This window comes from Saccostrea echinata, unplaced genomic scaffold, assembly GCF_033153115.1.
Source record: "Saccostrea echinata isolate AGI-Se365-2 ecotype Australia unplaced genomic scaffold, CSIRO_AGI_Sech_v1 ptg000002l, whole genome shotgun sequence".
Classification (NCBI taxonomy): domain Eukaryota; kingdom Metazoa; phylum Mollusca; class Bivalvia; order Ostreida; family Ostreidae; genus Saccostrea; species Saccostrea echinata.
The window spans coordinates 27,681,475-27,703,719 of NW_026889751.1; the positions used below are offsets into that span (position 1 = coordinate 27,681,475).

General features: G+C 33.6%; 3 protein-coding genes across 3 annotated transcripts in view; 1 reads left to right on the forward strand and 2 right to left on the reverse strand.

Moving 5' to 3' along the window:
- The first annotated feature begins 1,019 nt into the window (after positions 1–1,019).
- LOC133176060 (serine/threonine-protein kinase ATR-like) overlaps positions 1,020–22,245 on the forward strand; it is an 88,848-nt gene continuing 67,622 nt past the window's right edge. The window contains exons 1-10 of the mRNA XM_061311235.1: positions 1,020–1,087; positions 18,174–18,253; positions 18,535–18,720; positions 19,154–19,324; positions 19,601–19,710; positions 19,878–19,969; positions 20,166–20,280; positions 20,530–20,660; positions 21,591–21,906; positions 22,015–22,145. Of these exons, the coding sequence (XP_061167219.1) occupies positions 1,044–1,087; positions 18,174–18,253; positions 18,535–18,720; positions 19,154–19,324; positions 19,601–19,710; positions 19,878–19,969; positions 20,166–20,280; positions 20,530–20,660; positions 21,591–21,906; positions 22,015–22,145 (1,376 nt within the window). The 5' untranslated portion in view covers positions 1,020–1,043. The remainder of the gene's footprint in view (positions 1,088–18,173; positions 18,254–18,534; positions 18,721–19,153; positions 19,325–19,600; positions 19,711–19,877; positions 19,970–20,165; positions 20,281–20,529; positions 20,661–21,590; positions 21,907–22,014; positions 22,146–22,245) is intronic.
- LOC133176239 (uncharacterized) lies at positions 2,388–3,951 on the reverse strand. Its single transcript, XM_061311395.1, has one exon. The coding sequence runs from the start codon at positions 3,881–3,883 to the stop codon at positions 2,408–2,410; it is 1,476 nt and encodes a 491-aa protein (XP_061167379.1). The 5' UTR covers positions 3,884–3,951; the 3' UTR covers positions 2,388–2,407.
- On the reverse strand, positions 12,128–13,881 carry LOC133176209 (E3 ubiquitin-protein ligase TRIM71-like). Its single transcript, XM_061311370.1, has one exon. The coding sequence runs from the start codon at positions 13,870–13,872 to the stop codon at positions 12,193–12,195; it is 1,680 nt and encodes a 559-aa protein (XP_061167354.1). The 5' UTR covers positions 13,873–13,881; the 3' UTR covers positions 12,128–12,192.

A 22,245-nucleotide genomic window follows, 5' to 3' on the forward strand; every position in this document is an offset into this window, starting at 1 on the left:
TCATGGTTTAGAACTAGTCCGAAATATCTGACGTTTTCCTGGCTTTTTCAACGATTTGATATTTTACGTGCCAGGAAACCATCAGAACCGGCGCCATTAGGAAAATTTTTGAAAAAAAATAAATTCAGAGAACCACTAAAAGATTGTTTAACTTTCCTTTAAGTTAAGATAATCCATGGAAATTATGCTTAATGGTTCATTTTTCCACCGAGAAATTAGAGAATACACCATAGGCACTCCCCTGCTTAATTGTTAAGAAATATATATCTACTATACTATAAACATAAAGATATATATTTTTTAACAATTAAGCTGGGGGGTGCCTATGGAATACACAAGGAGAACAAATTTTGTAGGTAACTTTCACTTTCAGAAATACATAAATGATTACCGGGTAGGTCGTTCTAAAAATCTTTCACTTTCAGGAATTTTTTACATACGAGTTACCCAATAATCAGGTTTCGTTTTCACTTTCTTCAAATTATGGTGGGCTTTCGATACATTCTAGATGATTTAAATCACTGTACAGTGTACAGGGGGCCCTTATTTCCCGACAATTGAAAAAGACCTAGGGGGGCACTTATAGGGGCAGGGGCGGTTAATAGGGATTATACAGTAGTTCTGATTATGGTGACAATGCAGAAAGAACTTGTGTTATCAATGGACAATTTGAAAACTGCAGCTTTGAAAAATATATTCTCATTGGTTAGTTTATAATTACCCATTACGTCATGTGTAACCACAAACCCAACTTTTAAATAGCGACTTTAAATATGCCAAGGGTTTGTGTGGAGTTCCGAAATCACAAAACCTTAACATTGTGAGGATGTGGTTTCCAAAATTGTAAACTTTTATCAGTGTAAACATGCTTCTTTTATTTATTTTTTCCAGGAAAACAAAAAATGAACAATATTTAGATACTGTTATACTTTGCAGTGTAGATCTAGCAATAATCATGCTTGTAGGATTTCGAAATTTATTTTGCAGTTCAATTAACAAACATTTAATTCAATATATTGTTCTTTACAGGATCTGAAAAAAAAATGTCAAGAAAGCAGCTAGCAGAGGTTCTTCAACTATTACAGAGGTATTTACACAGTTGGTCAAATTAAGCTACATGTTGGAATAAATTGTAACAAAAAATATACTGTTGCATGTTTCACCCCACTGACTCAATCATCCTAACCCTAAACTCTGATAGGTCACTTGAGTCACTCAGGTGATAATTGTTATAGATCAGTTCTTGTCTGTTATGGTGTGTCCTCTATTATTTGTAAACTTTTATACATTGCCAGCAATTTCTCTGAAATGGCTGAAACAATTTCAAGAAACTTTTGTCCCGTGCAGGATCACTAAATTTCATTTGTCTGCCAGTCACACAAACTTAAAGTGCAAGGACATTTATCCTATTTGTCTGTCTGTCCATCCATCTGTCAATCACAGAAACTTAAATAACCTTGGTCATAACTTCTTAATGAGAGAAAGTAGGGCTTTCACAGTAAACATGTGCATTAATTCAACAGACTTTTTCATTTTCTTTCAAGGGGCTTAAACAGATTTGAAGTTAATATTTTCTCAATTTTTCTGTATAACTTCATGACTTATATGTTGCTATAGCATTTCACATGGAAATATAACAAAAAACTTATTTATCTGGAAATTATTGAAATTACAAATTTAGGGATGTGTTTGATTGACACATCCTTGCACTTTCACAAAGTAAACCTTATCACTAGTTCTTAAAAAAAGTAGAAATTTTGTTGTGTATTAATGAAAAATATTAAAACTATGATCCAGAAAATTCAGCGTAGAAATGTGAGAAAGCAAAACCAACTCACCAGTATTGTCAGTCTGTGCTCATTGATGTGTGCAGAGTTTAACAAATTGAACACACCCTGTGAAACATAAACATTAACAATAACATGTTGAGCTTGTGCCTTGTTTACTGAAACAGTTTATGTTGCATGGATGTATTGAATTTGTTAAACTCTGCACACATCACTGAGCACGGACTGACAATACTGGTGAGTTGGTTTTGTTTTCTCACATTTCAACGCTGAATTTTCTGGATTATAGTTTTAATATTTTTCATTAACACCCAACAAAATTTCTACTTTTCTTAAGTATTAAGGATTAAATTTACTTTGTGAAAGTGCAAGGATGTGCCTATCAAACACGTCCTGGAATTCGTAGTTTTAATAATTTCTAGATAAAATAACTTTTTCATTATATTTCTGTGTGAAATGCTATAGCAACATATAAGTCATGATATTATACACAAAATTTGAGAAAATATTAACTGCAAATCTGTGTCTTAGCCCCTTTAAAGGGTATACATTGTATCTATATGGTATAAAGTTTAATTATTGTAATGTTTTTCTGTGATTTTAATGCTTCAGTTATGGTTTCACTGCAGATATTTGATTTTCTTCACTTGTCCTTCACATTTAGCTACAAACAGATTGTCATTATTGTCTGTACACAGTCCCATGGGGTTACTATGTGCACATTTTATATAACGGAGGAACTGTCCATTCTGGTCTATGATGTGTACACAGTCATTGTTATGATCAGCTGTAAGGATGTGACTCTGACTGTCTGTGGTGATTCCTCGTGGACTGAATGGTTCGTTCTTTGGAGCAGGAGTATGTCCAGTGTACCTGAATCTCAGTTTCCCGGCCTGACTGACCACCACTACTGCTCTAGCTCCACTGTCAGACACACAGATATCCAGGTTCCTGTTCTCACTGATGTATTTATATTCAATTAAAAAAATACTTCTTGATGATGAATAAAGTGGTTGACCTTTATCATCAAACTGAATGGTTTGTTTCTTTGTGGAGCCAGAGTAACGGACAACTTTTGATTGTTTGTTGTCATCAGTGTCCATGACAACCAGGAGGTCACCAGAGGAGGTACTACAGACACCAAGAGGTTCCCAGTTCTGTAGTCTGATCACCTCCTCTATCTTCTCATTCTTCACAATGTTCACAGTCCTATCACTGTCATCAATATAAACCAGATCTCCACTTTTTGTCACTGTTAAGTCCTCTGGTTCATTCCCTGACTTGGTTTTGATTGACTTGAGCAGTGATCGTTGAATGAAGCTGAACAATTTCATGATTTTGTCATTCCCACTTGTCCAGATTTCTTCATTTCTCAGACAGGCCACATTGTAAAGCCTTTCATACCCAGTGACTGCAGAAATGACAACTTCTGGTTCATCAAGCAGTTGTTTGGATGGAGGAGAGGATCCAGCTTCTGGTGAAATCTGTGTTGTCTTTATGCTGTAGCCCTGGTTTTCAGAAGTGAAAGAACTTGATGATAAGGTTCCAAAAATTTTACTAAATTTTTCTCTTTGGATTCTTCCTGAAGTAAATTTAGGTAAAGAGGGCACTATTTTTTCTGGAAGATTTCTGTGTTTATTTATATCATACGTTACACTGAATAGTTTGGAAATATCATAAGAATCCATAGCAACATCAATTGAATCGATTTCATCTTTGATTTCAGAAATTTTCTTGTTTATTTCATCCAGATGTTCCTGTAGAGTTTGTAGCTGTGTGTTTTTCATCAGATCAACTTCAGCTTTAAGTTTCTGGACAAGTTTGTCAATTTCTCTGTGCCAGTCCTCTCCATGTTTTGTTATGGCTGTTGAGAGGTCTCCATATTCCTTTTCTAACTGACTCATTCTGTTTTGTACATCAGAGGCAATGTCTTGGTAGGTTGGGTAAATTATTTCATTTAGTTCAGTTTGTTCTTTTTTGATCATATCCTTTTTTTCATCAAGAACTTGTAAGATTTTTAATAATTTATGACCTAGATGTTCATCAGAAGCAAGGCAGGTGACACACACCGGAATGTCACATTGATTACAGTACATTTCACATCGTTCTTTGATATGAGATGTACATCCAGGGTAGAGAAGAGTGGATTTTCTATGAATAAATCGAACAATTTTGTGTTTTTTGGATTCATCAGATATCATGTGTTCTCCCACACAGGCTTTACACAGGTTGACAAGACATGTATCACAGTGCATCTGTACCACAGCAGTTTTACACAGGTCACATTGCATCTCGTCCTGTGCACTTGTACGGGAGTCCATGATCAATTTAGTCCTAGTATAGAAAAAAAGATGGGAATTTGTTAAATCATCTATATCTATATGTATAATTTTAAAAAGTTGTATATTCAAATGACTAAGATCTATTTGTACTAGCCAAGTCATTAGAAAGGACGTTAATGGAAACAAAAAAAATTACCAAATTTTAAGCACATACACGTACAAATAAATTACAAAGTTCAACTGGTAAAAACGTGACCCTGTTTTCTTTCAATCATACTATTATGATACGTCATCTCCATAACTACTTCACACTTCTTCAGCCACCTGCATATGGTGTTCACATCTCCCAGTTTATCTGATACTCAAGAGCACAATCAATTTTCAAACTGAGGCTTGTTACTGACAAATAAGTTGATGTTACAGGGATATTAAAGTCCTCTTTTAAAGTCAATATTTCTTAAAATCTGTGGTCAACAATGACCATGATGACCTTGTTAACAAATATAATCTATCACTGGGTTGTATTTTGGCTAACATGTTTCATACCAATTGTTAGCCTTTGTTTTTATACTGAATTTGATTACGGAATGTTCCATCTACCTGATCAATACATAGGGCTCACGGTGGGTGTGACCTGTCAACAGGGGATACTTACTCCTCCTAGATAACTGATCCCACCTCTGGAATTTCCAGGAGTCTGTTTTTTAATGCCCTCTTTACAAATTTGTTTATAGATTTTGTTGAGATTGATCAGTTTGTTATCTTCACCTATTTCATTAATTAGATATTATCTATTTCATTAATTAAATGTTGTTATCTTCACCTATTTCATTAATTAGATATTACCTATTTCATTAATTAAATATTGTTATCTTAACCTATTTCATTAATTAGATATTAGGCCTAGTAAAAAAAAAAATTCACTTTTCATAGCAACCCTAAGTTGAAGTGCTGACCCTTTTTTTCAATGAAGATCTAAATTTTTCTAAAGAATAAAAAATTTGATTGTAAATTTTAATAGCTTACAGAAATGATTTAAAGCAATATTTCTTATGTCATTTGTCTAAATTAATTTAGATGTTTTATTTAAAGAAGTCCAGGACAAAATATTTTTAAAAAAATTTATAAAAGTCCACCTACCAACCCATTGGCAAATTATTTTCTTTTTGTTGGTCTAAATCTAGTTTATAGTAATGCTCTAAAGGTGAAATTGCAAGTAATAAGCAAAATTTATCTGTATATATCAAAAGAAATCGGCCCATAATTATTACCTCCTTTAATGGTATCTGTCTGGTCTCTTTAATCCAGCCTGCTTCTGTGTACAGGGATCAGATGACAAACTTATTGTCAAGTATTATACTACTGTAATCATATTCCCTTCTTTTTGATATTTAATGTATTTAAACTTCCTGGTGTGTGTGTAAAGATCTGGGAAAGATGATTGGCTTCTACATCACTTTAAAACAGATTATTGATAAGGCATGCAAATATCTGTTGACAGTGTGGCACAGATGAGATTATGTGATATATCATGAGAGTTTCTGTCCAAATGAAAAAAAAGTGAAGATAAAGAACAGTGGTTGATTTCAAAAAACCTACAAACAATACAATCTATGAACAGAGCACAAAAAATTGACCCTTAGAAATTCCAGAAGTGGGATCAGGTGCCTAGGAGGAGTAAGCTTCCCCTGTCAATTGTAGTCAAAAACATTGACTTAAAAATTGGTATGAAATATGTCTGTCAAAATATGACCTAATGATCATTGTTTTTGCAAACAAGGTGATGACTTTAAGTAAAGTTGCTGAAATCCTTGTAACATCAACTTATTTGTCAGTAGTCTGCCTCTGTTTAAAAATTGATCTTACTCAGAGCATCCTTTTGCATATTGAATAATTTGGAGACATAAACACTATATGCAGGAGATAGAGGAATGTTACTACATAAGCAAGCAAGTAAGTAATACTAGTCCCCTACCAGCAAGTGTAATCTGGTTCCCCTTAAAAAAGGCCATTATTCCATCAAAAATCATTGAAGCAGAACATAGCAAACCTAATCTATAACTTATTAACTAAGGTAGACTCACATAACAAAAATCAGCTCAATATCTGTTGATACCTGCAAAAACCAAGTGAGAATTATGGCTCCCCTTAAAAATAAAAAAAAAGTCATAATTCCATCAAAAATCATTGAAGCAGATCAAAATTTAAACTTGATCTGTAACTTATCAGGGTACACTCATATGTCAAAAATCAGTTTAATATCTGCAAGCATTTAGAAATGCTGATAGAGGGACAGACAGACAGACAGATGAGGAGGAAACCTACAGTCCTCTCCGATTTCACCAGTAAGGGAGTAATAAAGAAAGGTGATGGTGGAAAAGCTGAAATCATCTCATTTGTCATACAAAATGACACAAATGATTTCCTAGTAAAAATCAATAAGTTGGGAACAGTTCCGGCAAATAGCATCCTGGTCACAGCAGATGTCTCTTCTCTCTACACATCAATCCCACACCGAGATGGCATACTAGCTAGCAAACAAGCACTCGATACTAGAGAAAATCCTACTGTATCAACATGGATTATACTCCGTTTTCTACATCTTATCTTACCCAAAACATGCTTCGAATTTAATGGCAATTACTATTTACAAACTCAAGGAACTAGTATGGGTACAAAATGCGCACCTAACTATGCAATTATATTCATGGACCAATTAGAAAATAAATTCCTCCAAGAGTCAGTTCAGAAACCACTAATATGGTGGAGATATATAGATGATATATTCTTTATTTGGACACACAGTAGCGAGGATCTACACACCTTCATGTGCCGTCTAAACAATTTCCATCGAACTATCAAATTCACCTATGAACAGTCTACAGAAGCGATCCATTTCCTTGATACCACAGTGCAAATAAATCAGCTTGGAGAATTATCAACCAGGCTGTATACCAAACCCACGGATGCCCACTTATATCTACACTTCAATTCTAACCACCCGAAGCATATGTTGAAAAGCATCCCATTTAGCCAAGCATTGAGAATTAGACGCATATGCTCATCTGATACAGACTTCGAAGCACATGCAATAAAATTAAAAGAACAGTTTTTAGCAAGGAATTATCCACCATCCATACTAGACCACGCAATAGAGAAGGCCAGGAAACATAACCGAAATAACTTATTCATTGGAAACCAAAAATCTACAGGCAAACGTGTCATTCCTTTAGTAACAACTTTTAATAACTTGAATCCAGATTTTCGATCTATAATAAACAAATACAAAACCATACTAGAACAATCACCTGACACATGCGATCTGAAGGACAGAATTATAATAGCATACAAAAGACCCCCAAACCTAAGAAGCATCTTAGTCCATTCTAACCTTAACCCCACTCCAGAAGGTAAAGGAAGCAGTCCGTGTTATGAGAACTGTAAAATCTGCCCATTTGTCAGGAAAACCAACAGTATACGTATTACTTCAACTGGAAAAACTTATTCCATCAAACAGAACCTTAACTGCAATAGCACATCAGTCATTTATGTAATCACATGTAAAAAATGTTCTATCCAATACATCGGACAAACGAGCAATTCCCTTAGAGAACGCATGTATGGACACTTTGCTGACATCAAAAATGCAAATCAACACAAACCCGTGTCCCGCCATTTCACGGCACAATCCACAACGTCACAATCAGATACGTCACAATTACATAGCATACAGGATGTTTCCATAACGCCGCTATTAAAAATCAATAACAACATTAATCAACGCTTAAGAACAGAAGAGGTCTTTATCCACATCTTTAAAACTTTACATCCACTAGGACTTAACCAGAAATATGGCTAAAGTTAAATACACCAAGAGGAAAAACCCAGATGACCCAAATAATCCGCAACCAAAAGCCAACATCACCTGCAACAGATGTGAACGGAAATTCAAGGATTTAAGCAATTTAAAAAGACACTTCAATCTCATCCACAATCCAACGATCACAAGATATTACTGTGAGATATGTAAAAAATCGTACTGCCGTAAAGATGTTGTAAGGAGACATATTATAAAGGACCATCCACAGACGGAATACAGTGATTCTTTAATATTTACATGTTCAAATCCACGTGAAACAGCAGAGAAACCGAAGAAATATGTTCCGCCATTCGAGAGCCGCCCAAAATCAACTAAGACCCCTATCTTCAGAATTAAACCGGCAAACAAATATCAAGCAAGTTCACTATTAAAGTCCGCATCCAATGAATCTACAAAAACTGTCTGCCAAGATGAATTACCGGAGTCCTTACCTGTAAAGTCCGCATCCAATGAATCTACAAAAACTGTCTGCCAAGATGAATTACCGGAGTCCTTACAAAATAGAACAATAACCATCCACGGAATTTATGGACTGTTTAATTAATCATTAAGGATAAATAATGTAATGTAAAGTTTTGTGACAATTTCACACGATTATGGTTGTCAAATTATTAATGTAAAGATTCTAGTCCGCAAGTTGTTATGACGTCCGCATTTTTTATTTACATAGTAACGTAGTCCGCAATTTTTACTTCATGTATAATCATTTCATGTATATTTGTTCTGATGACGACCGTCTCTGGTCGAAACCGGTCAACCAAATAAATTTACTGCTGCATTCTCACGAAGTGTTGGTGATCTGTTTTATATCTTTTAGTTTATAACTTTAGGTACAGACCCTATTGAATACCTTTCGGTATCCACACGTGAGAATCTTCCGCAATTTGAACCTTAGGGTGTTGGTCTCCAGTTTTTATTCATTTGTCATACAGTTTAGTTGTCAAATGGTGGTTATTATCTACAAATAAAACATCTATTAAAATATGAAACAAATATGACACACTTTGTGATGTCTTTTATTTCGAATTCACTGGGATATATCAAGTTTTAATACCTATGATTGGAAGTAACTATTGTTAATTGATTAAACATCATCAGTATATATGAATGTTGATTTGAAGGCCACAGCAAGAGTTTTCTTCTCATGTAGAAGTATTTGAATTAATTCTGCTTCATAGGAATATAAAAAGAGGAAAGCTTATAATAAAAGAGCACAATTGGTCCTCATTGGATTTCCACAGATTGTTGGAATGCAGTTTATTGAATGAGAAAAGATTTGACATCACACTAAACACTGCATCTCTGCTGAGTGAAGATCAAGTTTCAAGGAAGACTGAAAAGCTGTATTTGTACTTTAAAATACACAAGTTGACCCTACTAAAATACATAATTCTGTTTATCAGTTTCTGATTTTGTCATAGGGTGTTGCCATGATTGCTAGAATAGTAATTTCTATGATTTTTTTTTTTCAAAACACCACTCCTCATAGTTTTTGTCCAATTTCAATAAGTCTTGGTGCACATGTAGATTATACTAAGATACATAATTCTGTAAACAGATTTTGTTTATGACAAATGGCATTGCCGTGATTACTAAAAAAATAAAAATATCTGTGTAATTCCTCCTTCTTTATTTTAAATATGATTTCAATAAGACTTGGTACACAAGTAGACTATACTTAGATAATTAATTCTTTGTACATATCTTGTTTTTTTATTTCAACAATTGATGTTTCCATGTGCTACTATAAATAGAAATTTCTGTGATAATCTTTCAAAACATTACTCCTGCTATAGTTTTGGTAGGATTTCAATTAGACTTGGTACACAAATTGACTAGACTAAGATAGAGTTTACTTTTAATTATTAGAAGTACATACCAGTAGAGCTAAAGTTTTGTCAGACACTTCTGGATTCTCTTAAATTCATCTTTCCTTTATATGACCTGGAATTTTTTTAACCATCTTTTCTTCCTTTTTAAAATCTTTCTTCACCTTTATTTTGTTCTAAGATTGCAGAATTTTGTTTCTAAGAACATCTTTTTTCACCTTTATTTTGTTCTAGTGAGTAAGATTGCAGAATTTTGTTTCTAAGAACATAGTCTGTGCAGTTGTAATTTTATAAATTAAGAGTCAACTTTTTAATATAATCTGTGACAAACAGACTATTGCTAGTAGGATTTTACTATCAGTATCACTATCAAACTTTAACATCTTTTCTTTATTTTTTCTTCCTACTTTTAATTTCCTTCTTTCAAGATCACAAAGATGTGAGATATTAATGATAATTTTGGCGAATCTTACTCTTCTGTCATTTTTTCTTCCATTAAAATATCTTCCGTTTTCTTTATCTGTATTTATATCACTATCTTTCATCAGCCATTTTTCCCTTCTCTACATCTGCTTCTGAGAGTGGACAGATGCTAGATTTTTTTTTTGTTGGATTGTTGGGATTATACTACATTGTATTTTCATATTTTTTCTTCTTTCAAGTTTTAAAGATTTGTCCTTTATCTCTAATTTTCTTTAAATCTTAGCATGACTAAAATAGAACATGACAGGGGATTTTTTATTTCAGCATTACAACTGGTAAAAAAAGTTATAAGTGTATAAACATTTACTGTAGTAAATTGATCAATGTGTGGTTTTATGGAGAGATCTAACTGGAGTAGGCTACCATTTTTGATACCAAACTAAAGCTGTTTAGAAGCCTATTCACTCAAACTAGTAGAGTCAGCCCCACTGTAGATTTTGTACCAGTATCAAAATGTTAGACCAATGGTTCGTTAAGTAAAGGAGAAAGGCCTCAAACTGTCCATTCTGTGAGAGAAAGAACTAATCTAATAAGATTAGTTCTTTCTCTCACAGAATGGACAGTTTGAGGCCTTTCTCCTACTTAAAACATGATTTCCTTTGTTGTGAAAATGAAATAAAAAATTTACAAAACTGGTATCAGATATGACAGGTAGCACACATACAATGACAAGTTCATTGTTTACAGAATGGACAGTCATAGGTAAGCTAGGGATGCAGAGCAATTTGTTGAATAGCCATTGTGTTTCCAGATGCAAATAACAAAAGATCTTTGTCTTAAGAATGGACAGTTACAGGTGGATTTTGGGGGATACTAGTATTTATACAAGTATGCCATGCTTCAAAATCAGTTTATAGTTTGTGTTGTAAAGGCATACAGTTCTTCCTCCAATGGAAAGAGTATATGACAGAATCAAAATCTAATAAACCAAAATATGCATAAATTTGGTGATATTTGGATCTGGAAACATGCAGGAGAGTAAGAGTAGAAGAAATATTAGCCAAACTTTGACCCAAAAGTGAACTCCGACAGATACAGAAAATCAAATTGAAATCAAACCTGGAAATGTTTTATTTGAATTCTATTTTTGAGGATATATATTAACTGCAGCAGTGTACTGGTGAAATGCATATTGTGCTCTGAATGTTGAGTTAGCCATGAGCCAATCTTCGACCTGAAAATGTTTTTCAAATCAAATCTGGAAATGTTTCATTTTTAATATTTTCTACGGAAATATTAACTGCAGCAGTGTAGTGTTCATGGAGCAAACTGTTTTCTGGGTGGAGGATTTAATATTAGACGTACTTCTATCTTAAAATGAATTCTCCTTGAGGGAATGATTTTTCTGAAAAGTCAAAAGTGAAATTGTGTCATTTGAATTCAAGTTTTGTGAAAATTGAGTTTTGAGCATTGAAATAATGTACATTATTCATGGATTTATAAGGGTAAAATCAAGTGGATCCTGTGCAGACATTGTGTTCTGGATTAACTTAGATCTCCGCGTTCTTTCTGTTATTTACTTGTAAATTAAAGAGTATTTAATGTATTTGTTTTTGTTTCCCTCTTGAACACATTCCAAAGTTTACCTGTAAGTGTCCATTCTGTTTGTTTTAACTGTCCATTCTTTTGAAAAAACTGTCCATTCTTAAAAGGGCCTTAATTATTAGGCCCTGTGTCGAAATGTTAACCAATGGCTACAAATATAATTTCCTGATCCAGCACTGTCCTGACATTTCTTTCAGACACTTTATGTGGTAAACTTCAAAAGATACAATGTACATGTATGATATTGTTTAATATCAAGGAAAATTCATGTAGATGGAAAAAAAAAGATCTTATCATTTACATGAAGTGTACTTTGCATCGGTATGGTAAAAAAAATTCTTTTATTAATATTGTTTTATTTTTCTTTGATTTCTTAAATTATGTTTTCATTTCCGATATCTGATTTTCTTTACTTGTCTGTTTTCATATTGAGCAACAAATAAATTGTCACTAGTATCTATACTCAGTCTCCAGGGATATTTCAATCCAGAGTCTATGTAACGGAGGAACTGTCCATCCTGGTCTATGATGTGGACACAGTGGTTGTTATAATCGGCTATTAGGATGCAACTCTGACTGTCTGTGGTGATTCCTTGTGGATAGAAGGATGCAGCAGAAGTATGTCCAGTGTACCTGAATCTCAGTTTCCCGGCCTGATTGACCACCACTACTGCTTTAGCTTCGGAATCGGACACACAGATATCCAGGTTTCCATTCTCAGTAATATTTCTGTGGAAAGCACCAGATGAGTAGAGGGGTGTACCTTTATCATCAAACTGAATGGTTTGTTTCTCTGTGGAGCCAGAGTAACGGACAACTTTTGTTTGTTTGTTATCATTACTGTACATGATAACCAGGAGGTCACCAGAGGAGGTACTACAGACACTGTAAGGTATCCAATTCTGTAGTCTGATCACCTCCTCAATTTCTTCATCCTTCACAATGTTGAGAGTTGTGGCATCAGTATAAACTAGATCTCCACTTTTTGTCACTGCTATGTTACATGGCTCATACCCTGACTTGGTTCTGATTGACTTGAGTAGAGATCCTTGATTGATGCTGAAGAGTTTCATGGTATTGTTTTTATGGCCACTTGTCCAGATTTCTTCATCACTCAGACAGGCCACATTGCAAAGGTTACGGCTATACCCAGTGTCTATGGTGGTGACTGTCTCTGGTTGATTAAGCAGCTGTTTGACTGGAGGAGAGGATCCAGCTTCTGGTGATTTCTCTGATGTCTTCATACTGTAGCCTTGTTTGTCTGAAGTTAAAGAACTTGGGGAAAAAGTTCCAAATATTTTACCAAATTTTTCTCTCAGGATTGTTCCTGGAGTAAATTTAGGCAAAGAGGGCACCTTTTTCTCTGGAAGATTTCTGTATTTGTTTATATCAGATGTTACACTGAATAGTTTGGAAATGTTATTAGAATCCATAGCAACATTAATTAAATCCATTTTATTCCTGATTTCAGAAACGTTCTTGTTTATTTTGTCCAGATGTTTCTGTAGAGTTTGTAGCTGTGTGTTTTTCATCAGATCAACTTCAGCTTTAAGTTTCTTGACAAGTTTGTCAATTTCTCTGTGCCAGTCCTCTCCATGTTTTATTATGGCTGTTGAGAGATCTCCATATTCCTTTTCTAACTGACTCATTCTGTTTTGTACATCAGAGGCAATGTCCTGGTAGGTTGGGTAAATTACTTCATTTAGTTCAGTTCTTTCTTTTATGATCATATCCTTTTTTGCCTCAAGGACTTGTAAGATTTTTAATAATTTATGACCTAGATGTTGATCTGAAGCAATGCATGTGGCACACACAGGAAAATCACATTGATTACAGTACATTTCACATCGTTCTTCTACATGAGTTTTGCACACAGGGTAAATAGGTGTGGATTTTCTAAGAATAAATCGTACAATTTCGTGTTCATTTGATTCATCCGATATCATGTGTTCACCGACACAGGCCTTGCATAGGTTGACCAGGCATATATCACAGTGCATCTCCACCACAGCGGTCTTACAAAGGTCACATCTCAGCACATCCTGGGCACTGGTACGGGGGTCCATGATCAAATAAGGCCTATTAAAGAAGGAAAAAAGACATTTGATAAAATGTTCTTATGGCACCTTAATTAGGCCACATAAATTTAAATTGCTAAAAAATTGGTGTGAATGGGATAATTTTATTTTTTATTCTTGAAAATATATACATAACATTCTTCTTGCACAAAATTTTCACATTGTTAATGCCAATATGGATATATATATTTTATTGTTTATTCTTTAAAATATCGACATTGGTCATTTGCAAAATTATTTTTTTTAAAAAACATTCTGATTGTACACACAAGTACTCTGAAGTTGATATTAAAAAGATGCTTGAGTTTCTGATTGACAATATCTATGTGGTTTTTGGAGACAGGTCTTCCAACGATCTGTTGGAATTCCCATGGGTACCAATTGCACCCCTGTTGTTAGCAGACCTATTTCTGTATTCATATGAAGCAGAATTTATTCAAAATCTTAAACATGAGAAAAAGAAATCTCTTGCTGTGGCCTTCAACTCGACATTTAGATATATCAACGACGTATTATCAATTAACAATAGTTATTTCCATTCATATATCTCAGTGATCTTAAAATAAAAGATACCACAGAGTCTGACACATTTGTTTCATATTTGGATATTTTACTAGAAAAAGACGTTAATGGTAATCTTACAACAAAGTATTATGATAAACGTTATGACTTTAACTTTTCAATCGTCAACTCCCCTTACTTATGCAGCAGTATACCCTTATCAACTGCATATGGGGTGCATCAGGGTTAGAAACTCCCTAAAATTACAACTCGCAAATAATTGCCAGTTCCAAGAAAGTGAACACGCAATTTTATAAGACTACTCGCAATTTTCATATAAAGTTAAATTTATATAAATTAAATACATGTAACTTAAGGAAAAAGTAACTACTGTACAATACACAAAATACAACTACAGTGTGACTTTTATTTAAATTACTGATTTAAATCAAAAGCATTGTGTTCTGTCATGATATTATATAATTTTGCTACAGTTTCAATGCAAAAAAATCAACTTGCAAGTTTTTGTGAGTTACCTAATTTTTAACTCGCAATTTGGGAATTCTAACTCGCGTTTTACGAGTTGTATATAGTGAATTTCAAACCCTGTGTATATCTCTCAGTTGATTCGATATGCAAGAGCATGCTCTATGTATGAACAATTTCTAAAACAAGGTAAGTTATTGACAAACAAGTTTATGAAACAAGAATATCAACAGACTCGGTAAAAGTCATCATTTTGTAAGTTCTATGGTTGATACAATGACCTTGTCAGCAAATACAATGTATCATTAATTTAAGTCATATGTTGACTGACGTTTTTCATACTAATTGTAAAGCCATTATTTACACACTGAATTGTTGACAGATTTTTCCATTATTTGCCAATCATGAGAAGGAGCACAGGGTGGGTTTGACCAATCGGCAGGGGTTGCTTACTCCTCCATGGCACCTGATCCCACCTCTGATGTTTTTGGAGGTCCATGTTTGCTCTGCTCCTGATTTTTATTGTTTTATGGACTTTGAGCTTGAATACTGTTGGTTACCTCCATATTTCACTACAGAAGATTTTTGTTATTCAAAGTATTCAATTTAACTTTAATAATACACATGCTAAAGTCTGCGGACAATCTTGTTTTTAACCCCTAATCATCTCAATGTATAATTATTTTTACCTTTGATTTCTTCCTAAGTTTTTGGTATACTTTTACTTTGTTTATTAATTTCTTTAAAATCCTGCTGATGGTACCTATATGTATTAAGACTTAATATAACTGATTTTGCTTCTTTTTTTTTCCTGCCTTCCTTATACAGACATTGTTTTTTTTTCACTATATTCTAGCAATTAATTGATGAATAGTCAAGTCATGGAGAAGGAAACTGAGGTTAGATTCTGTTACTTTTGAGCACAGTTTTGTATACAAGTTTAACTGATGAAAACATTTGTCTCTCTCTTCATTCAGCCTTACCCTTGGTCATGTTCATGCCATCCTGGATGACATGACTTTGAATAATGACACATTATTGTTAAGATCAAGAAACAAGTGTTAAAAAGATGAAAAAAATACAGAAGTTAAAATCAAAATACTATTTTAAAAAATCTGATTTATAGTTTTCTTTCCTCAACATTTTCAGCGTGAAAATTGTAAGAAATAAGCAGAATTTATCAAATAAATACAGTCCATAATTATTACCTGACTTAAATGGTGTCAGCGTTGTCCACCAAATACAGCCTTCCTCTATGTACAGAGATCACATGACCAACTGACTGTCAAGTATTGAAGAGGCAAATATAATCACTTCCCCCAATCTGATTAAAATCAGATCTTTGTTATGCTCTAAAATTCTGATGTCACTGTACAGTGTCGCAGAGATCTGATTTTAATCAGATTGTCACATCGCCCTTCTTTAAGATATTTAGACTTCCTGGTGTGTGTAGAGAACTGAAAAAATGACTGGCTTGTTCTATATCCTTTGATTACAGACTATTGATAATAAGGCAAATAAACATCATTATGTGATGTATCAGGAGACTTATTCAAAAGTTGCACATTACGTAAACAAAAAACGCTATATCTAGCAAGTAAACCAGGGCTGGGTATTGGCTAAAGATTTCGTATTGCGATATATTCTAATATTTTTAACTGTATTGCGATATGTGTTGCAATATTTTCAAAATGGTATTTTCTTATTATATTAACTTCCTTTTACATGTAGAATTTACATAACTATGATAAACAACCAATAAAAGATATCTTGTTGATAGAATTACAGTTATGGTACTAAATACACCCATACAACTGCTTTTGTCTTGTTGTTTGGCATGATCGCAAACCTTTCTGACAACTTTTCTTTATATTTTATGATAGAATTCCTGAGCCCAAGCATTTTGCCGGTATATCGGTATTACAAAAACATATTGTAATACATGTATGATACTTTTGTCAACATACCGCAATATACCGGAGTATCGGTATTATTGCCAAGCCCTAAAGTAAACAAATTTCAAGAAAAACCAAAAAGTTGCATTTTTACTTGAGATACATTTTTATGTTTCCCTTTCAACTGGTTTTCAGCAGTATACCAAGTTTAAACATGTTTTCATTATCTTGATTTTCTTTACCATCTTGTCTTCCTTCCTTCTTTTATCTTCCTTCATCTTGATTTTCTTCCATGATTGCACGGATGTCAGATATTAAAGATAAATTGAAGAATTTTCCTCTTGTTCCTCTTTTCCCCTTCCTTTCAATATCTTCTTCTTCATCTGTATTTATTTTCATCTGCCATTTTTCATTTAATATCTTGATTTTCTTCCCTGATTGGACAGATGCCAAACATTAAGAAACTCCTTTAGGATTTTACTATTTGAATTATTCCTTCCCTCTAAAGATGTCCCCTTCAATCCAATTTACATTTTTATATTGCTTTTCTCTCTATCATTTTTATGGCTTATTTTTGCATTTTAAAAAGGCTTTGGATACCATGATAATGAGTCAAGTATCCTGTGTTTAAATCTTTGAACCTTAATGTGCATATTTGAATCAAATAGTTTTGAAATTGACCAATCATGATGTGTGGTTTCATATTTGAACATGCTTTATGAAAAGTATAATGTCTGTATGTTGACGGTACTGTGTTAGGGAAGTGTTTGCTATGAAAATGATGAATATTAATTTAAAACCAATATGTAAAATAACAAAAACCAAGTTCCTATTATTAGTACCTTTCTGCATGGCATGTTCTCTTCTGTTAGATATTAAAGCCAGAAGAGCTTGTTTTAATTATTTTTCGTAAATTCCTCATTAGAACCCAAATTCTCGTGGCCAGTAACAAGTACATTGTCTTTATTGTCTGTGTATATAATGTGTAAGGATCTGAGATACAAGACTGACATCTACATCAGTATATTACGTGCTACAGTAATTACATCTAAATGGAATCCTGATAGGGCCACTTGGTTCACCATCGCACCATAATGCATCAACTTCAAGGTCAGAGATGGACTGATGATTGTGTGGTTATGTTGATGGGAAGGTGTGATAGTGATGGTGTGATGACATAATGACAGTGATAATGAGCAGCACTTCATTGTCTTCACGTCATCGTCTTAGCACCATCACAACAACAAACAATTACAAATAAACAAGACTCTATTGTATTTCTCTAAACATTATGGAGAACAGAAAGTTATATGATATGGTAACTTTATTTCAGACATGTACCTTGTGCACATTTTTAGTAACAAACTTGTCGAGGTTAATGTCAGAAGTACTCTTTTTCTCTTTCAGCAACCAGACAAAGACTGTGTTTGAGGGTCGTGTTCTCATCCTGAAAATATTGGAGGGATGTTTATCAGACACAAAGAGAAGTAAAAATATGTTCTTAACATTAATATCAAAACAGAAAATCTGATCTTTGTCCAAAATTCATATACCAATGTCTTTCAAGGAAAAATATTGCAGAAATGTGCTTACAGTAAAATTTGGTTATAAAGAACTCGCTGATTAGAAAATCTCTGTTATAACAAACTTTTTAAAAATCCCATGAAAGAAATTCACTTTATGAGAATCTCAGTTATGTGGAAGCAAGCTTCAAGGTCCCAGTTTCCTAATGACCAACTCTTACTATACAATAATTTTTTTTTTACAGTTGCGGAGTCTCTGAGCAGTAGCGGGGAGAACAGCGAGTGTCACACTGTGTTACAATGGTGCCACCATCATGTGGTCAGTAACAGAGAGTACTTTATCCCACCCACCCACACGTCAGGGGACGAAACCCCCACCCTGGGCAACACCCGGATCACAAGGTCACCACAGGAGGAGTTACTTTCCTTTGGTAAATATTAAAAAGTTTTGTTGATCACTAAGAAGTCTGTAAGGATTTTTGTTTAATAGATGCTTTTCCAAAAATTAAATATTCAATTTAAATTAGTTGTTTCTGTTAATATATATATATATATATATATATATATATATATATATATATATATATATATATATATATATATATATATATATATATATATAGAATGTATATATATATATATATATATATATATATATATATATATATATATATATATATATATATATATATATATATATATATATATATAAAGTAATATATATATATATATATATATATATATATATATATATATATATATATATATATATATTTTGAAGAGTAGTTTGTTTGCAGCTTTCACTTTGATGGTGTGTGTTGCTGCTGGTCATTTTGTATTAACTGAGGAATAATCTGTTTGTAGCCTTCACTCGATGGTTTTTACTGAAGATGATATGGCTACAGAGTAAACCAGAGTGTGCAGGATTACATGTTAAGTGTCAGAAAATTTCTGTGGAACTGCTACAAGTCATCAAATGGGGAGATCTCTTCTCTTTCTCCCAACTCTTGACGGAGCTGATTTATACCATCGCAGGTATGTGGAAATTTCCATTTTACATGGTGCCAGCTATCACACCCAACAAAATGTATTAATTTTTTCTTGGTCCTTGTTTGAAGTTAGTTTTTTTTTTTTTCAAAGCTTGACTCGTTGAACCCCAAGAAGTTTACTATTCCCTGAATTCAAGTTTGTTAGTTTGAACTTAAAATTGATAAACTTCAGCCTAATTATAAGATAATGGTGCCTTGGAAACTAAATTTGAAATTTTGTAGCTTAATATGTCTGCTTTTGTTTAACTTTATTCTTAAATAGAACTAGTCAAGATCAATGAAAACCTCTACAACGGAGATGCTGGGAGCACTCTACGGAGATTTTCTGTAGACAAGGACACGGTGAAGAGGAGCTTAAGGGACCCAGTAAAGGTACGAGTTATTACACAGTATGCAGCCTAAAAAAAGCCTTACTTGAATATCCTTGGAAAAAATTTTAAATGAAAATCATGGGGATTTCATAGATATTCATGAGAAAAAATTATTTGGGGGGGGGGGGGGCATAAGTGTTTCATAAACATCTCTTGTTTTAATTACAGGATGATGTAGAAACTGAAACAGACATCATCACTATACCAAGTTTGGACATATTTACAGTAGAGGAGTGTGAAAGTTTACAGATGAACTTAACGTAAGTATATTGAAGGGGGGGGGGGGGGATTTTCGTGGATTGCTGAAATTGTACAGATTTATTATTGTCAAAGGAAGTTTTGTACACCTGCATAATGTATAACAATTTCCTTTCAGCATTGAATTCTACAAAGAAAATTTAGTCAGTTTAAAATTTTTTTTTTATTGTTAAAATAACGGTCTATTTCTATTTCTAGGAAAGTATTACTGTCCTTGTGTGATGACCTTGATTTGGTGGGGAATCCCCTGTGTGACGTGGTTTGGGGAGCCATGTGCTGCCATCTGGAATTTTATGATCTGGAGATGAAAATTGTGAGTAGATTTCTGATTCCACCAAGAATCCTTCAAAGTTAGCATTCAGATTGCATTTGCGATTTTTGCCATTTCTTTCAAAATCCTATTCCTGCAATACCAAAGAAATGGGATTTTAATATTTTTCAATTCTGTTTTTTTTTTTTTTTTCATTTTTGTGTCTGAACTCTAAATTTCCAACATTGCAGAATTAACTTATTATATACTGTATCTTATTTATATGTGTTTGGTGAACTTTAATTCCTGTAGGAGTCCCTGAGAGTAATTGAGAAGTTGTTGTTGGAGGGACTTCCACAGATTCACATACACGACTACTTCATTGCCTGCCTTAGTGCTCTAGTAGAACTGCTGTGTGAGGGCTGTAAGGAGGCAGAAATCAGGTAGTATTTGAATGATTGGGTCTGAGCTTCATACAGTAAAACATTGACACTTATAGCGAAGGGATTTTCATCATTCTCCATGTCTTTTAAATATATTGTGAATTTTAACAGATGTAACGAATTATGTTTATAACGAAGCAAAATTGTCCATCCCTGGTACTTTGTTATAAGCGTGTTTTACTGTATTTAGAATGACATTTTTACTTGGCCTGCTGTGTGGTTGGTTTGATTAAAAAATAAAACCTTTCCCAAATACCGGTATTTGGACATGTATATGTGTGAAGATAGCTTATGTCTTGTTTCATTCTTGTAGGATGTTTTAGTAAATAATATACAGTATGTACATGTACTTGTGAAGAAGTCTCTACAAAATCCAGTGATCAAAATTAAAAACGATCTGAGGATCAGTGATTTTCATTTAGCATGTCTGACATCCAAAAGTCAATAGCAAGGGTTGTCATTGATTTCAATGCAGTTTCTGAATTGTGTTTCCAATGCTTTAGACACTTTTACAGTATATTTTTAGGGTGTGTGTGCATGTTCTATCAATATTCCTTATTAAAATTGGATCAAAAAGTAAGGTTATCAGTATGATCCAAATCTAGAACAATCTGTGTTTTAGGTAAAGATATTACCTATTTAAACTTCAGCTCTCCAAAGTTTTCTGTGAATATTCCCTGTATATGTAAATCAGATATTGTAGTGGAGTCCTGTATACAGGATTATTTTTGCTTCTTGGTATTTTCACACTTTTACACTTTTAATTTTGCCCCATTTTAAGTTATTCCAGACACAGCAGTTTTGTTCAAAGAGAGTTAACTGTTGAATTGCTCCGTTTTAATTTTCCATCTGACAACAAGATTGAAGGAGTTGAAAATAAAAGGAAGACAATAAAATTTCCCTATTAACATGTCTTTTCTGATTCCACAGTGAAAGGCAGACACTAGAGGAGAGGACGGCCCAGGTTCTGTTGAGTGTGTGTCTGGCCGACAAGAAGCCCCTGACCCCCAATCACCTGTCAGACTTCCAGCACCAAAACATCCTACAGAAAATATGTCACCACATCCAACAACATGGCTTCCACAACATGGTTACTGTTGCCATGGCAATGTCCTTGTCTGACCTACTGAGTCATTGCTTAGAGGCTCTTACTGTAGTTGGTCCCTTGGAAGGGGAAACTAAACACATCAAAGACCAAGTCTTTTCAGTACTGTTACAGGAAGTTGGAAAGAATACTAGGTCAAAGGTAAGTAAAAGTATGAAAGGTCAAGTGACATTAAACTGAGTTTAAAAAGTTATTTTTGAAAATAATTGAGATAAATGGTTTTCTGATTTTTTTTGGTTTTGTGTGCAGTACCTGGTGAGGCCTCTGGTGATTTTGTTAATGTCTGACATCAGACAGACGTACAGTGGACTAACAGATACATCAGTTACCATGGCAATGGACAAAACAGATACAGGTGCCTCACAGTTTAAACGCAAAAGGTAATTTACATGTATATATCACAAATACATGTACATGAAAAATTCATCAATGTATCAGATTAAAGAATGTAAGAATTTATTGACTTGTCTTGATCATTTT

Bases quoted from the DNA above. Each gene is read 5' to 3' on its own strand.
- LOC133176239 (XM_061311395.1), bottom strand. From the start codon at position 3,883: ATGTACTGTAATCAATGTGACATTCCGGTGTGTGTCACCTGCCTTGCT.
- LOC133176209 (XM_061311370.1), bottom strand. From the start codon at position 13,872: ATGGACCCCCGTACCAGTGCCCAGGATGTGCTGAGATGTGACCTTTGT.